The following is a 17,709-nucleotide window of genomic DNA, read 5'->3' as shown; positions in this document are numbered from 1 at the left end:
ATCCACCTGACTCGGCCTCCCAATTACAGGCGTGAGCCACCGCCCAGCCAGAAACATGCATTTTAGTATAGTCAATTCTGTAATCGTGAAAAGGAGTAAATAGTATCATTAAAAAACCAAATAACTGATTGGAAAACTGTCTGAGAATCGTTGCTGTGAAACCACTTTGATCTTTGCTCTAGAGACTCCCCGTCACCATGGCACTGAACGGACAGTTCTGTAAGCTCCATTGTAATTTAAGGTATTAGAATTCTCATTTCAGAGCTGAGTACAGGATCTGGCATATAGATGCTTCAGAATGTTCATTTATTTCCAAGGATTTTAAAAATTTTCCATAATATGAGATTCTGTATAAAAGTGTGGTGGGTGCTAGGGAGCGTAGTACAATGGAAAAAACTATAGGCTTTGAAATGGAGGGATCTGGGTCCAAATCTTGATTATGGATCCTCTGGCAAGTGATTTCCTTTCTGGTCATTAGTTCACCAATCAGTAAAACACCTTACACAGGTTGTGTCCACAAAGGAAAGAATTTTATGTGTTTTATTCATATATGCACACACCCAACAGCTAACTTAAGTGCTGTACTTGGTCAAGATGTGCTGTTTTTATCCTGACAAATACTGCTCTGTAGTTTTCGTAGTTTTGTTGTCTGTTCTTCAGTTTTAGTGCCTTCTATTTTTCTGAAAGAGTTATGTGTGAGGTTGGTAATATTTCTTCTTTAAATGTTTTATAGAAAATCTTTGTGAGGATGTTTTTATGAATTCCATGAAGGTTATAAATTTTATTTCTTTAATAGATATCGGGATATTCAGATTTTTCTGTTTCTTGTGTCAGTTTTAGATATTTATGTTTTCTAAAGAAATGTGTTCATCTAACTTCTCAAATTATTGGTAACTTTTTTAGTCTTCAGTAATGTCCCTCTTTTATTCCTGGTATCCATTTTATTGATTTTGTGGGTTTTTGATTTTTTTTTCCCCAAAAAATAACCATTTTCTCTATTTTCTATTTCACTGGGTTCAGCTCTTTCACTTCTTTCTACTTTCTTTGGTTTAAATTTGCTCGTTTTTGTAGTTCCTTTAGAAGCTTGGATCATGAACTCTCGACCAACTGACCTCCCTCCCTCCGTCTCTCCCTCCCTCCCTCCCTTCCTTCCTTCCTTCCTTCCTTCCTTCCTTCCTTCCTTCCTTCTTTCCTTCCTCCTTCTTTTCTAATGTAAGCATTTAAAATTACATGTGTTCCTCTAACACATGTAATTGTTAGCTATATTCTACAAATATTATTTATACAATCATTTCCATTCAGTTCAAAATAACATAATTTCTGTTTTAACCTATAAGTTGAGTATGATGTTCATGTTTCCAAACATTGGAAGATTTTCATGATTTCTCTCTATTATTTATTTATAATTTAATTTTATTGTGAACAGAGAATACGTATGATCCTAATCTTAGTTTGTTGAGACTTCTTTTATGGCTCAGGATGTGGTCTGTTTTGGATAATGTCTTCATGCACTTAGAAAGAATATGTGCTCTGCTCTTGTTGAGTAGAGTGTTCTTTAAATGCCAATTAAATCAAATTGTTTGATAGTATTGTTCAAATCCTATATCCCAACTGATTTTCTATCTGTATATTCTATCAGTTACTCAGAGGAGTGCTGAACCTCCAACAATAATTGTGGATTTGTCTATTTCTCTTTTCGAGTCAGTCAGTTTTTGCTTCATGCACATTGAAGCTCTGTTAGGTACATGTATGTTTACAATTCTGATTTTGATGCATTGAACCTTTCCTCATTATGAAATATCCTCTTTGGTATTAACAACCATAGCTTTTTATGATCAACAGGTTTCCGTGGTGCTGTTAGTAGGAAAGTTTTGATGCTGTATGTATTAATTAGTTACATTTCAGAAGCTAAATTTGTATTATGTGATTTAAAAGTATCTAATAAGCTATGATTGTTAATACCACAATATCCTCTTTATGGTAATTTCCTTATTCTGATACCTACTTTGATATTAATATGGCCACTAGAGTTGCCTTAAGATGACTGTTTGCACGGTGTATCACTTCCCATCCTCTAATAATCCTTAGTGTATCTGTGTCTTTAGACTATAATGTATTTCTTATAGACAAAATGGAGTTGGGTCTTGCATTTTATTCATTATGACAATTTTATCCTCTAATTGGAATGTTTAGACTAGTTACTTTTACTATAGTTAATTATCACTATGGTTGGATTTATGTCTGCTCTTTGTTTTCTTTTTATTTGTTCTTTTCCTGCTTTCTTTTCGATTGAACATTTTAAATATTATCTCCACTGTTAACTTACTAGCTATACCTCTTGTTTTATGAATTTAAGAATTTTGGTAGTTGCTCTAGGGGCTGTAATATGCATCTTTTACGTTACTTGAGTTACCTTCAAATATTTCACTTAGAGGGTTTAAACAGTTGATTTTTTTAAGGAAACTTAAAAATTATTAAGTTGCTGGCCAGTTCTTTACACTAGCATACTAATGCAAGGACCTATTGCATTAACCTTTTGCCCTGTTCACTGAATCTCATAACTTAGTTTGTACTATAAGAGATGCTTATTCAGGGAGAATGGCCTGAGAAGTGGTTGAGACACTTAAAATTTAAATATGAAATCCAGATTTGTTAGGTGTCTGTTCTTTTATTTAATATCTATGTATTAAATGCCTACTGTGTCAGGTATGGTGCTGAGCACTGAGGATTCAGCAGTAGAAAAAACCAAAAGCATCCCTTAATGGAGCATATCATGTATTAGTGAAAACAAATCATATCAATAGAAATATGTAATCGATGTAGCATGGCATATAGTGCTCATTTCTGAGGAGAAATAGTAACTCAGAGAAAGGAGCTAGGCAATGGCAGGCAGTTTGGAGGAGGAGGGTAGGGGCCTACAGTTGTATATAATGTGGCAGGGAGGTTTCACTGAAAGTGACAGTTGAGTAAAGACCTCAGGGAGATGTGAGAAAGCAAGCAAAGTGGCTATTACGTGTACCAAGTCTCACACCAACCATAGTATAACATTAGTCATGCTAATAAAACTTAACTATAATAGTAAATTAAAAATTTAAAAAATGTTGTTAATAAACTTAACTAAAGATGCACAGTTATGATGGTTTTTTTGTTTGCAATATCTAGGCTGTAGAAAGTGAAACAGATATTCCAAGGCTGTTCTTTCAAAACAGTAATAGTGGAGGCATTAATGCTCCATGCCATGATGAAGTCTTATGAAAGTAATTATTCTAATTACAGTAGTTGCTTCCTGGGGCCTAGAAAAACCAAGGAAAGCATTAATTCTATGACAAGGTACTAAATTAATTTCTGAAAAATATGGTTCACCTGCTTTCCATCAACCATTTATTTGTGGGTTGTCAGTTGCTTTTTTAATTTCTTTGAGTATAGAAAACAAAACATTTACATTTAAATGTCTTTTTATTCAAAAGAAATGAGAATGGCATACTCTAAGATCTCAATCTTGTCATAACTGATTTGTAAAATCAGGGTTTAAACAGCCCTTAAGAACTATTCTGGCCTCTCAAGTAACTGAGAAAGACTATTGCTTGGGCAATAAAATGGAAACATAATGATAAACTAAGCCTTATAGCTCAAAATTATGGTTTACATAAAGAGTATTTTATTCTTTTTTATTGCTATATAGTATCCCTTTATATGACCATTTCACACTTTTAAAAATCCATTCATTCTACCATTGATGAAAATTTGAGTTGTTTCCGATATTGCGATATTACAAATACTGTTACCCTGAGCATTCTTGTAGATAGATATCTTTCGGTGTGCAGTATATTGATATGGCTTTAAAGATGTTACTTTTATCTAACTGTGTGGCACTAAGACAGATACTGCTTACTAGATACTTTTAAATCACACATATTTAGCTTCTGAAATATAACTAATTAGTATGTACAGCATCAAAACTTTTCTACTAACGCACCAGGGAAACCTGTTGATAATAAAAAGCTATGGTTGTTAACCTTGCCAAGCACAGGGAGAGGACTGCCTTGATAGTTTTAGTAGTGTCTCAAAAGGAGGGAATTAGAGAAGAGTACATACATGGTTTTAGGGGCAGGGTTAATCAGAGGATGGATTTAGATTGGGTTATCAGACTTTTCCAGCTTCACCATCTATAGCTTCAACATCAGTCTTCCAATACTTCTAAATAGTTATTTTACAGATGCTACCACTAATCCCAAGAACGTCAAATCAGTCTTTCTGTTAAACATCTACACATTTCAGCTTAATTATTTGGAAACAGTGTCATCATTAGCAAAAAGAAGCTATGGTTAAATATGCTAAAAATCAGTAAATTGTACATCTTAAATGGATGAATTTTGTGGTGTATAAATTATATTCCCATAAAGCTGTTTAAAAACAAAACAAAAAACAAGAAGCCTTGGTTAGAAGTTCAGAGACCAAAATTCTAGTTCTGCCTCTTCTATAAACCATCTATTTATCGAATCAGTAAATATTTGAGGACATGTTTGCACCGGAAATCAACGAGTAGGCTGAACTGACATGATCCTAATACTCTCAGAGCATTGGTAGGGGAGAGAGGGAGTACAAGTTATGTGTAGGTGTAGAAAGAGGCAATATTTCATGTAGAAGTACATGCCTTGTAGCTGAGGGCTACAAAGAATGCCAGTGTGACCAGAGGGCAGTGAGGGTGGCAGAGCATGGTATAAGATGAAAGTGTAGACTGTGCAAGGAGGTCAGATAATAAAAAGAATTTTGTCTCTTTTTTAGAGCAGTGGAAAGCCATGGAGTTTTAAGGGCAGGGGAGGTGTGAATGCCATATTTGTGTCTTAGAAAGATGGCTTTGGCTGCATGACAGCATTTGGATTAGAGACGTCTAAGAATGGAAAGAGGTACACACATTAGGAGACTGCAGTTTTGGCGAGAGGTGATGGAAGCTCGAGACTAGTGAGGAAAAGGGAGGTGTCAACATGAGCCCTAGATTCTTGGAGTCCAGAACTTGAAGAAAAAAGAGTACTTTTGTAAATTCACCTTTGTAAAATTTTAGGGCAGGATGTTTCAAAATTACCCTCTTAATGACTTATTTTTTAAAATAGTGTAGACTGCAATAAATAAGAGTGAAAGATCAAACATTTTCATATTAATGTACTAGTTGGTGTTATAAACTTCTACCATTATCACTTTTAAAAATGTGTTTATTATACTGAAATGAGGCTGAAGGGATTTATAACTTCAGTAATTTGAAATTGCAGTGGATTTTGCTTTTGTGTTTTATCTTTGTTTCAACAACTGTGGTTTTATTTCCCCTCAGTATTTGATTTTCATCAAGCAGCTGATGGTATCCAGGAACAACAGAGACAAGAACAAGCAGGAAAAAAGTATGTGTGGGTTTTTTTTTTTTTTTTTTTTGGTACAGTTTAAGCATATGCAGACCCTTATATTTCAGTTCTAGACCCGAAGTTTAAGAAAAATAAGTATTAGAATATCCTGTTTTAGAGAAAATCAGTAGGATTATGAACATATACTTAGCAAGAAATAACATAAACAGAAAATAGTCATATGTAACTTTATTCACTGTAATGATCTGACCAGAAGACCTACATCTTTCTTGTCTAACTTAAAGCTTGTTTGGATTTGTTTTTAAGTTTGGGTACAACAAAAAAGGGCATTGGCCCAGTTTATTCGTCCAAAGCTGCTCGGAGTGGACTCAGGATGTGCGACCTTGTTTCTGACTTTGATGGCTTCTCTGAGAGGTAAGTAACTTGTGTTTCAAAATGGAAGGAATGAATGCATTTTTTGATTTTTTTTAAAACCTAGGGTGCAAAACGATGCAGTCGGTATTCTAGTTAAATAGTGGTGGTTGGCTTTTTTAAGGTTTGAAATATTAAAGTTATTTTTATTACATTCTAATTCATCCTTGGTTACAGATTTAACTTCATGAAAAATAACATGACGGTGATTTAATAGAATGTCCTAAGAAGACAAAGCCAGAGTTATATTTAAGAATTGAAATATGGAATGGTTTCCTGAGAAATAGAATGATTCCAGGGGCTGTGGTAGTCCTTGGGTGGTTACATTCTAAGGTCTTGATCCTTGCATTTTCAGGCCTGGAGACTCCTTATGTCCTCCCACCCAGAAATCATTAGCTCTCAGATACTGGTGAATTATTGTATACCAAGCTCAACTTGAAATCAACAGATGCTACGTTAACACATGCTTTCTGTAGCCAGATCTCCTTGGGAAACCTAGTAGTCATCAAAAAGCTACTCAGTGACTCAATGATAGGGAGTTGGTTGTGTATAATAACAAGTGACATCAAAGCTATAATGACATTGTATCCCCTTTCAGTCAACCACTTAACATTTGTCTGCACTGGCAGTGCACCTTTACTGAAGAATATTAGATTGCTAATGTCTGCCTCTCTCTCTTTTACAAGTATCATGTAAACTGCCCCCTTTTGTTTTTGTACAGTATAATACAGTTAATTCAGATTTAAGTCTTTTGTGTTTACAGATTTTAGTCATTCCATTTCTCTTCCCTCCCTAAACACGTATCACCTTAATTATATTGTTGCTATGCCTAAACTTGAGTAAAAAAATAATTTGAAAGTCTTACTTAATTCATATGGCTGATCTCCTTTATTAAATTTTATTTCTCAGAAGGTAACTTCAGTTTCAGGATTAATTTGCTGTTAAGATCGTTTACCGTCTGCAGAAACCATTTGAATCAAATGATATTGTTTGAAATATTTTTTACAGAGTGGTAATATCTTGATTTATCTATGTTTCTCAGGTTTAAAGTTCTAGCTAACCAATACAAATCTATATACCCCACTTTGGAAATAGACATTGAAGGTGAATTACAAAAACTCAAGGTAATGCTTTCTGACCTCTTTAATGTTCTTTTTAATACTTGTTTGCCAAATTGGCATCTAGATCTTTTCATTCATGCAGGCTTTGGGTAAGAATTGGCAAAGGAAATTGTTTGTCTTGGACATGGTATGTTTGAGTGACTTTACATGATAATGGCTTAGACAAAATGCTGAGTAGGGAGCAGGAGGAGTACCTGAAGTAAAGGAGACAGAGTCCAGATCATACGTCTCATGTGCAATGGCAGGAAGTTTAGATCTTATCCTGGAGATAATGAAAAGCTACTAGGAAATTTTGAACAGAAAGGAGACTAGATTTGCATTATATAAAAATCACTTCTAACAATTGGAGGACAGAGCAGCAAAGGGCTGAGTGAGAACTTTTCAGGCTAACCAGCTCATTTAGGAAGGGTAACCCCATAGGGCCAGATTCTTTAGCACTGCACTCTTAAGAGACAAATAAGGTAATTGACCAAAGATTAGTCTTTTCTTGGCAACTATTGGGTGTCAGTAGTGCTTACATTGGTCAGTAGTTGAAATTCCTGTCCTCTTCATTCTTTCACCTTTTATGATTTTTGATGAACTTCAAACTGTTCCCTGCGAATCTGATTATTACTTCTTCTCATCTATAGATAAGTATCAATATCAGTTCCAGAACTGAGTAGGAATCTACAAACCTCATATGCCATTCTAGAATAAATGCAGACCTTAGGTCTGCCCATCCACTAAGTTCTAAAAAAATATGACCTACAAGGAACATTCTAAATGTTAGGTATTTGTATTTCAGTGCACTGATTGTTGTGTAGAATAGGCTGCCATTTTCTTTTTATTCAGTTATGCAATAAATATTTTATTTTATTTTATTTTTTGAGACAGAGTCTCGCTTTGTCACCCAGGCTGGAGTACAGTGGCATGAACATAGCTCACTGCAGCCTTGACCTTCTAGACTCAAGGGATCCTCCCTCCTCAGCCTCCCGAGTAGCTGGGACTATGGGCACACCACCACACCCTGCTAGGTTTTTTTTGGTAGAGATGGGTTTTCACCATGTTGCCCAGGCTGGTCTCAAATGCCTGAGCTAAAGCAGTCTGCCTGCCTTGGCCTCCCAAAGTGCTGGGGTTACAGGCATGAGCTACCATACCCAGTCTGTTATGCAACAAATATTTTAACTTTTTGACTAGCAACTTGGAAATATTTACTTGCCAAACTGTGAGTATGGCTTTTCAATTCCATTTTATATGTGTTCCATGTGAATGTAAAGTAGGTGAAGAATAATAAATAGAATTGGGTAAGAAGATTCTTACAGGTAATCTATGTTGAACCAGAATTTTAAAGAACAAGGACCATGATGACTAGTGTGGTCATTTCCGGCATAAAAATAGGACTAAGGAATAAGTCAGAAATTGAAGACCAGAGCCAAGGAGTGATCATACATTTATCAGTGGGTATTAACACATTCAGGTGGGTTCATGAGTAGATTCTGGAATTTCCATAATAGTCTACATATTTAAACATAGTTGAACCTAGGTTTCATGCAGTTATGCTATAGGCCTTAGGGGAAGCTCTTGGTTATTTTACATTTTTAACTGAGTTCTGAAGTTAAGCAGTAGTACTAACAATTAAATGTTTTGAGAAATTTTTATAATGCCCATGTGTTACATAGTATTGGACATTATCTACTAGTAATAGCGTAGAGATAGATATGTTACAGTAATAGGATAAAGTTTAAAAGAATAACAGTAATCAATCACTAATAGTTGCATACTTGGCAATGTAACTTGTGGCCCTCACCACATTTTGAGAATCACTGATGCAAGTTTCAAAATTCATGGTTGGCCAAACACAGTGGCTTAAACCTGTAATTCAGCACTTTGGAGGCTGAGGTGGGAGGATCACTTGAGAACAGCCTGGGCAACCTGGGCAACTTCACCTCCACCAAAAAAAGAAAAAAAATTTAGGTGGTCATGGTGGTGGTGCAGCTACCTAGGAGGCTGTGGTGGGAGGATCGCTTTAGCCTAGGAGGTCGAGGCTGCAAGTGAGCCATGTTCCCACCACTGTACTTCAGCCTGGATGACAGAGCAAGGATCTGTCTCAAAAAATGAAATAAAAAATTTATGGTTTTGTGGATTATATTATAAATGCATCTTTTCAAATACCTCACAAAATTTAAAAGCACAATGTAATATAGTCATTTATTGTTATTTTCCTGAACGCTGGTTTATGAAGTATGACTACTTTGCTGGGAGGGTTTTATTTGCAGTGAGGTTAATATAGAACCTTTGAATTTCACTGTATTTCTAGTTTTTGTTGAGCTAATGCCTCTTTTCTGTTCCTGGAAAATCAGCATGAGAGATGAAGGCTAATCCAAATGTTATAATAGAGTGAGCACCGTCACCAGCCCTTTTCTACTTTGCGTTTGTCAGTTTTCATGTCATAAAGTCAGGTAATTTATTCTTGTTCTGGTTATGTTAAACGTTTATTAGTATACATGGAAATTGGTTTTTGTCTTTGTGTATAGGGTTATATGGAAAGGATTAAACCAATGGTGAGAGATGGAGTTTATTTTCTATATGAGGCCCTACATGGACCACCAAAGAAAATCTTGGTAGAAGGTGCAAATGCAGCACTATTAGATATTGATTTTGGTAAGTGAGATATGATTTATAGTTAAGGGAGCTTAACTGAGCCCTAAGAAGTTAAAATATAAATAATTAATGTTAGCATTAAGGAGTTTTAAAACAATGTTTTTAGCTTGTATATTCAGGAATGATGAAATTTGTCATCTTGTGGCATTCTTTTTAAAGGAATATTACAGAACACACAATACATGTGTTACGTTCCCTATTTTATTAGAAAAATAAAATCATCATTTGAGTTCAGTAGGTCTGAGGTTCTGTAAATTGTGGTTTTCATTGGTTTATGGTTCAGTTTCAAACCCTGGAACTATAAGATAATGTAAATTCTATGGAAGAATCTGCATCTTTAATTCAACCTTTTAAAAATGTGTACATTATTATTAAGCAAGATTTATAAAAGCCGGTTTACATAAATTAACTCCCTGGGCATGAGACTCTGAATTCAGAGCATTTCCTTCATCTTCAAAAGGTTAGTTAATGCTTAACTTCTTTCTTCAAACTACTGCCTCATTAGTTTGTTGATCGTTTCATTTAAACATGACTTCTCATGATTAGTCTGATTGTTCTCAGCTTTTACTGACATTTCATTGGCTTTTGACTCCAAGTAAACTATTGAAGAAAGTGTATTTCTGTATAGTAGATATGTATTTTTGGTACCATAATATGTCTAGCCAGTCTGGAAAGAAAACAGAGTGTCTACTTGGTAGAGTGAATAGTTAAATATGAAGGAGATCTTTGGGGGTGAGAAAGTATGCCACTCTTTAATTAGCTCTTATAATTTGAGGGTTATTCCCTGAGTAGAGATTAAAAGCTGGGGAAATGTTGAACACTACAAAATTCTTGTGTTGCTGTCACTCCAGGTTGCTACAACACTTTAAATATTCGTATGAGGGAGTCATATCTGTTTTACACTAACAGGAAAACTATGAAAACAAGTAGATGAGTTTCAGCATTAAATTTTTTCATAATCCATTAAGTGAGTAGCTACTATAAAGAGCTGAGTCAGTAACTGTACATGCATTCAAGGAGCCTCTCTGTATAAGCACTTCCATTAAAGCTCTAACCTCATTTTTATGTCATTACAGCTAAAATGAATAAAAAGTAAAACACTGAGTCTTTGAGAGGGCAGTTACAGTTCAGATCGGTTAGATACCTGTAATATACTCAAATGCAGAATTGTAACGGTAATTCTGTTTTAAAATGTGTTATTTATGTGTATACTATATTTTAATGTCTGCTTCTGTTTTTAGGGACTTACCCTTTTGTAACGTCTTCAAACTGTACTGTTGGAGGTGTTTGTACTGGTCTGGGTATGCCCCCTCAGAATGTTGGAGAAGTGTATGGAGTTGTGAAAGCTTATACAACTAGAGTTGGTATTGGTGCCTTTCCTACAGAGCAAGACAATGTAAGCCTATTCTAAGTAAATAATCAAAATGCATTAAAAATTCATTCTTCTTTTTTTCTTAATGAATTATTGTCTCCTGTGCCTTTCACTTAATTTGCAAGATTGGTCAGAACAACATTTTCTTAAATACATAATTTTGGCTGGACGTGGCCTGTCTGTAATCCCAGCGCTTTGGGAGGCAGAGGCAGGCAGATCACTTGAGCCCAGGAGTTCAAGATCAGCCGGGGCAACATGGTGAAACCCTGTCACTACAAAAAATACAAACATTAGCTGGGTGTGGTAGCATGCACCTGTAGTCCCAGCTACTGGGGAAGCTGAGTAGGAGGGTCACTTGAGCCCAGGAAGCAGAGGTTGCAGTGAGCTGAGATGGCACCATGGCACTCCAGCCGGCACAACAGAGCGAGACTCTGTCTCAAAAGATAAAATAAAGTCAACAAAAATAAACAAAAACTATGTAATTATAATGATGCCAGAATATAAGAGATAATGAAATGATAGCTTTAAGCAGAAAGGGGCAAATCAAGGACTTTGGTAGATCATAGGAAAAACAAGTTGTAGGGAGGGACCTTAGCTTAGATATTTGAGCACGTTTTCAATCTTAGTTTTCTTCAGAAGGGCATTATTATATCAATGACTTATTAGATATGTTTGCCTTACGGTTTTCAGGGAAAGCATCAAACTACAGCTCTTGGAAGAACTGGCTGGATTTGTCTGTTTCATAAATACTGTTTTTTTCTTAATCTGTCAATCTAAATTTTAGGAAGTTATCTGTATAACATTGTAAAAAATATTGACTTAAAAAAATGATAATAAATGAAGCATTCCAAATAATGCCTCCCTCAAATAAAATTCATCATCTCTGTGGAATTCTATCTTGAATGTAGTTATTACCTGAAAGATGTTTATCTCAAGGAGGCTTTGCTATGGTCTCTAGTATATATTATCCCACCAGATCTACAGCACTGCTATTCCAATCCTAAAGTTCAGTTTTCTGTTCTGTAGGAAATTGGAGAATTATTACAAACAAGGGGTAGAGAGTTTGGTGTAACTACTGGAAGGAAAAGAAGATGTGGCTGGTTGGATCTCGTTTTGCTCAAATATGCTCATATGATCAATGGATTTACTGCGTGAGTATTCTTCAGAAACATTTATTTCAGGAAATCATAGATGATTAATGGCCATAGGTTTAATTTTGTGGAGTACCTTAATAGGAAAATTTCACTCTTTAGACTCCATATTGAAATTGTAGTGCCAGGCAGAAGTAGACCAAGATATAGGGGGAAGGGTACACAAGGAGAGAGACCCCAAGTTATCCTCCTGGATATCCAAGGTTGTTGAAAAGAATAATGATACTCTTACAGGTATGTAAGTATAGAGGCAGGCAGAATAGGGCATGTAGGCAGATAGGTGGATAGACAGACAGGTGGGTAGCACAGACACCATGAGCATGTACAGAGGGGAGGCGATGGACCTAGTGATTAGCGCGTGGGCTTAATGTCTGAGTTCCTGGATTCAAATCTCAGATCTGTGCATTATGCTTGTGTAGCTGAGCAAGTTAATCATCCTCTGCCTCTGTTTTATCCTCTCTAAAATCTATATAACAGCATTACCTACTTCATAGGGGTATTTTAAAAACTAGGTGAGAAACATAGTGAGAGCCTGTAGCACACTGCCTGGCTCACTGAAAATGCTCAGGGAAAGTTAAGTTGTTATTAATACATATACATGAATAGGTAGATAAATGTATTCATATCTGTATTAGACTTAACTTCCAGTAAATAACAATAAAGTTAAAAATACAATTTTTGGATGAGAATCCCAAATTTAGTTTGTTATCTAATTTCCGCAGATTTTCTCTTTAAAACCTGTTTTCCAGTCAGTTTGTCGGGAAATTTTGATGTATCATGAAGAGGTCCTTGATGTGGTTTTTCTCACTCTTTGACAATTTCTGACCAGAAGGGTAGAGGTGATGGTAACCAGAGTGAAGAACTGAGGGATGCTGGCATGTGTGTAAATGTACATGTATCTTAATCATCCATGTAGTGTAGTGAGTTCTGCTGTGTTCCACGGCCACAGTGCAACCTTAACTCCAGGCAGCCCTCCCACAAATACAAGTTGTTTGTTCATCAATCATAAGAAAGCTGATCTGGGCATGGTGGCTTATGTGTGTAATCCCAGCACTTTGGGAGGCCAAGAGGCAGGAGGATCGCTTGAGGCTGGGAGTTCGAGACCAGCCTGGGCAACTTGGTGAGACCCTGTCTCTACAAAAAACACAAAACAATTAGCTGGGCCTGGTGGCACATGCCTGTAGTCCCAGGTACTTGGGAGGCTGAGGTGCAAGGATCGCTTGAGCCCGGGAGATTGTGGCTGCAGTGAACCGTGTTTGTGCCACTACACTCCAGCCTGGGTGACAAAGCGAGACCCTGTCTCAAAACAATCCAAAAAGAAAGCTAAGCAAAATTCATCAGTGAAAATCTGTTACATTATAACTCAGTGTATATTGTCCTCTAGTGTCTTATGTGTGGCACGCTTTAAAATACAATCCTAACCAGTTTTCAGAATTGCTTTAGAACTTTTAAGCTTTGCATGAATTTTTCTTTACTCCTGCATTAATCAAATTAGATATTAGAGCCTTTAAGAGTTTGCTCTTTTAACATTGCCTTTTCTTCCAAAATTAGGTTGGCACTTACCAAGTTGGATATTTTGGACATGTTTACGGAAATCAAAGTTGGAATTGCTTACAAGTTAGATGGTGAAATCATACCTCATATCCCAGGTATTTTCTTTGAGGCAATATCTAAAGGATATTATAAGGCGAATGTATTAGAGCAATTTCATAAAGCTCTTCCATATAATTTGTGATAGATAGTGACAGGCTTGATATGCCCTTTATGATTAGTGCAAATTTGCTCACTTATTATTAGTTATTTGGTTCATAGCTAATATTTAGGTGTTGGGTCACAACAAGCATGTGCTCAAACTCAAAAGAAAAAACATGGACCTCTGAGCCCAGCCATATTGCTCTTGAGTCTCATCTTCCCTCCTTTGAAAGTAATTTCCATGGAGGTGTTTCTCCCTTCCTTGGGAAAGTATGCCACTCTTTAGAGTGAATAAGAAGAGGGGTAAGAAGAGCCCTTGTCTTGTTAAGCTGGCTGTCAGTACATTAGCCCTCCCTATCCTTCAGGCCCCATCAGTGACTTTCTCTGCCCTTTATTCTATAGTAGTCATTTGATAAGGATTAGGAATATGCCAAATGAAGGAATATTGACTAGCTTAATAAAACTTGATGAGCCAGTAGGTTTTGTGACTACCTTATGACTACTGTTTCTTAGGAATTAAGGATAGCTCTTAAGTTCTTAGAAATTAAATGCGTATTATCTTTCCTTTTCTTACATGTATGTAAGTATAGAGGGAGTCTAGATATCTTATAAAAAAGTATCTACTGCCATTGTAGGACAATATTCACTTGGAAAACTGGCTGTTCCAGTATATGTTATGTCCTGGTTCTTAATTCTATTTACAAAGCTATTTCAAGACTTATAACTTCAAACACCAAAGAGAATAGTCTAACCAAGTATAATGACATGTGGCAAGGTCTACCATCTATGGTAATGTTCTCTAGAACATTACAGCAAATTCTTTGAATTAAAATATTAAAAACTAACAAAACACATAAAACTTGTCCATTTCATGTGTTAATTTTAAAGCTGTTTTTGGTCAAGATCCCCCGGAACCACTCTCGAGATGGAGATTTGTATCCAAGAAGTGTAGTAGAGAATGCTTTCGGCAGTAGCACTTGTGAAAGAAGCAGAGGGACTAGTTGAAATACAGTGCAGCCAATCCCATTGGGAGCCACAGAGCTAGGGTGGCCGTTTAGAGTTATACTAAATTGAGGCAAGTAGCCAGAACTTTGTGCCTCCCAACAACTAGCCACGAAATAAGAGCTGTTCCTCAAGTGAGGTAGCTCCCTTTGGTCAAGAGCAGTTCCTGGAGAGGGACTGAGCTATGAATCAGCAACATGCAGTACTCCCCACCAGCAGCAGAGAGTGCTTTAAGAGGGTAAAATAAGTTGACAACCTTCTGGGTCTGTCCTAGGGAAACTTATAAGAGGAAGGTTAGTGGTGTAAATTAGCCCCTACTGTGGCTATCACAGCAGGAAAGTAGAAGCAAAAGTCCCATTAAGCTTTAAGCTAAGGCTCCCCCTATCATGTTGGATTTCATGTGCCAAAGCCAGCAGGCAAGGAATGGAGTCACTGGAAGAGGTGAATGATTCTGATCAGCATCTCCAATATGCTTTTAAACCAACTGGTGAATTTTTATTTCTAGAATTTCCATTTAGCTCTCTTCTCTACTTCCTGTTTCTCTACTGAGATTCCCTATCTGTTCGCTCAATAACAATGAAATTTACTTAATTTATATTAGCTACTTTTTTTCTGTTAGTCTAACATTTAGACCATCTCGAGTTTCTCTTGACTATTCTTTTCCTTGGTTGTGGATCACTGTTTCTATGCCTAATGACTATTGGTTGATAGTCACTGGTTGACTGTTAGACATTGTGGATGATATATTAAAGAGACTCAGATTCTGTTATCTTCCTCTGAATAGTGTTGATCCTTGTTTTAGGGGATGATTCAGTTATTCACTGATCATCTTGAACTTGTATAGTTTGGTTTTATGCTTTGTGTGTAGTTACGTGGAAAACCCAAGATGTTTTTCAAACTTAAGCTGGTATGAGTCAGTCTCCAAATTTTGTCTCTTCTATAGATCTTGGCAGAGCTTGGTTTTTGGCTTCATTATGGGGGGTTTGTAATAGTTTTCACTCAAGGGCGTGGCTTTTATTCTTAAAGAGCAGCCTTTCTGGTGGCTCTGCTGGATGCCAGCAGAGTTAAGGTATAATAATGAGATCTCTTCAATCGAGCAGTGCTGGAGCACCAGTGTACCCTGTCCCTTCCTTTCCAGCAGCACTACTGACTTCTAGAGTCTTTGTTCCACCCCTAACTGTGTAGCAGCTGAGGTCTGGTAAGCCTCTGATGGTCCTGCTCTTTACCTGTGGTGTCCTCCTGTAGCCGTGGGACTCTCACATGGACTTCTGGGGGGCCCTTCTCTCTACAGCTCCTCTCTGATGCCTGGCCCTGCTGATTCTAGCTGCTTCAGCTTTCCTGAAGTCAGCTATCCACCTCCCCAGGTCAGTGGAGCCACCATTCTCTGCTGACACCAGTGTTCTGAACTGTGGTCAGGAAATTGTCCCTAGGCAGAAAGTTGGGTGGCTTCTGGACTTGCTTGTGAGTTTTCTCTCCCAGGAGCCATGGCTTTGTGCCTGCCTGTCGTTCACTGCCTAGAAAGAGTTGTCATTTTGAGAGCTGGTTGGGAACTGTGTATTTTATGACGACTAGAAATGGAAGCCCCACTGATTCTCTTAATTCCTCCTACCATCTACAACAGCAGTTCCGGCATACCTACTTAGTATGGTTCATTACTTTTTCTAAGCCTCCAAGAGCATTCCTAGCAGTATGTTTTCATCATCTCTGTGTCATGCATCATGAGAGCATAGTCCCATACCAATATACTCTTACTCAACTTTGTTCTACCACCTGCTGCCCGCCTTGACCCAGCATCCTCAGGATCCAGTTCCATATACACTCTCTTGGTGCCTAGTGGCAAATGTTGGCTTGTTCCTGCAGATCTTTTAGAATACAGTCCCTTTCCTTCCTTAGCAGGCCCAGTGCTTCCTTAGCCAGGTTACACTGGGACCTGAGCCTAGTTATTTACTGGCCAGGAGGGGGAAGGTGAAGGTGGATGTGAGATGGGCACATGCTGCCTTGCAAGACAGAGGCCTCTGCATCATATTCAAGCAACAGGATGCCACAACCTTTAATAGGAAGTAATCGGACATTTTGCAGACCCAGAGAGTTTGGAAAAATCTAGGGATTCAGGATTTTCATGTATGTCAACTCAGATGTCCCATTCAGAGTCTCAGGGCCCCACTTCTTCCCAAACAAAGCTCTGACTTTGCCATAGCAAACTTGCTGGATTGCAGAATTCAGCTTTTTCTGGAGCTTTGCAGTCTATATGATTGAATTCTCATCTTAATCGTTGTCTTTTTCTGTTCTCTGCTATAGGAGATGGAATTTTGTCTTTAAGTTCTGCCAGACAGGTTTCATTATCTTTCTCCAGTTCGTGAATAGCATTCATCAAGAGCCATCCAGTTCTGTTGTTCCACTGTACTTGAATCTCAGTGCCTCAGATAGAGGCTGTCCATACTCTATGTACCCCAGTGGCAGTCCTCATTGCCAGCCAGCCAGCCAGCCAATGATCCTGCCTCTTAGTTCTCATTTTAGAGCTATCTTCCTCTGACCATTCCTGGTGCCAGCTATCTTAGATTGAGTTCCCTAGGAAACAGACTCCAATGTAGAGATTTGCACATAGGCGCGTTTGCTCATAAGTGCACTGAGCAACAACATCTGTGAGGGAGTGGGAGAAGCAGGATTAGGCAGAGGGAGAAATTGCACTGCAATATAGTTGTAAAAAAGCCTTCGCTGATCCCATAGGGAGCTCTGGAGCTAACATAGCCCTTGAAAGTTGTCCCAAGTTAAGGTTAAGTGCCCAGGTTGTTTCTATTCCTACATTGACAAGTCAATGGATATGGGCTGCTGTGGGGCAGCACCTCCCTTCGGTGGAGGGCGAGTCCTGCAGAGGCTGTAAACTGTGAGTGGTTCAGCAGGCAGAGCTCCCACAGCTCTCAGTCTTGAGAGAAATCTGGGCAGAGTACCATAGCATCCACTATATT

The 17,709-nt window shown here is 37.5% G+C and overlaps 1 protein-coding gene across 3 annotated transcripts in view; it reads left to right on the top strand.

The window, feature by feature from the left end:
* The window catches only part of ADSS2 (adenylosuccinate synthase 2), a 42,632-nt gene that overhangs the window by 21,453 nt on the left and 3,470 nt on the right, over positions 1-17,709 (top strand). For all 3 annotated transcript variants that reach the window (XM_055233572.2, XM_055233571.2, XM_055233570.2), the window contains exons 5-11: positions 5,327-5,393; positions 5,661-5,768; positions 6,808-6,889; positions 9,400-9,526; positions 10,768-10,922; positions 11,925-12,049; positions 13,601-13,698. In XM_055233572.2, coding sequence (XP_055089547.1) covers positions 5,327-5,393; positions 5,661-5,768; positions 6,808-6,889; positions 9,400-9,526; positions 10,768-10,922; positions 11,925-12,049; positions 13,601-13,698 — 762 coding nt within the window. The remainder of the gene's footprint in view (positions 1-5,326; positions 5,394-5,660; positions 5,769-6,807; positions 6,890-9,399; positions 9,527-10,767; positions 10,923-11,924; positions 12,050-13,600; positions 13,699-17,709) is intronic.

The sequence above is a fragment of the Symphalangus syndactylus genome, chromosome 19 (assembly GCF_028878055.3).
Source record: "Symphalangus syndactylus isolate Jambi chromosome 19, NHGRI_mSymSyn1-v2.1_pri, whole genome shotgun sequence".
In the NCBI taxonomy this organism is placed as follows: Eukaryota; Metazoa; Chordata; class Mammalia; order Primates; family Hylobatidae; genus Symphalangus; species Symphalangus syndactylus.
The sequence above is the reverse complement of the archived record's forward strand: the minus strand, read 5'-3'. Positions and strand labels throughout refer to the sequence as shown.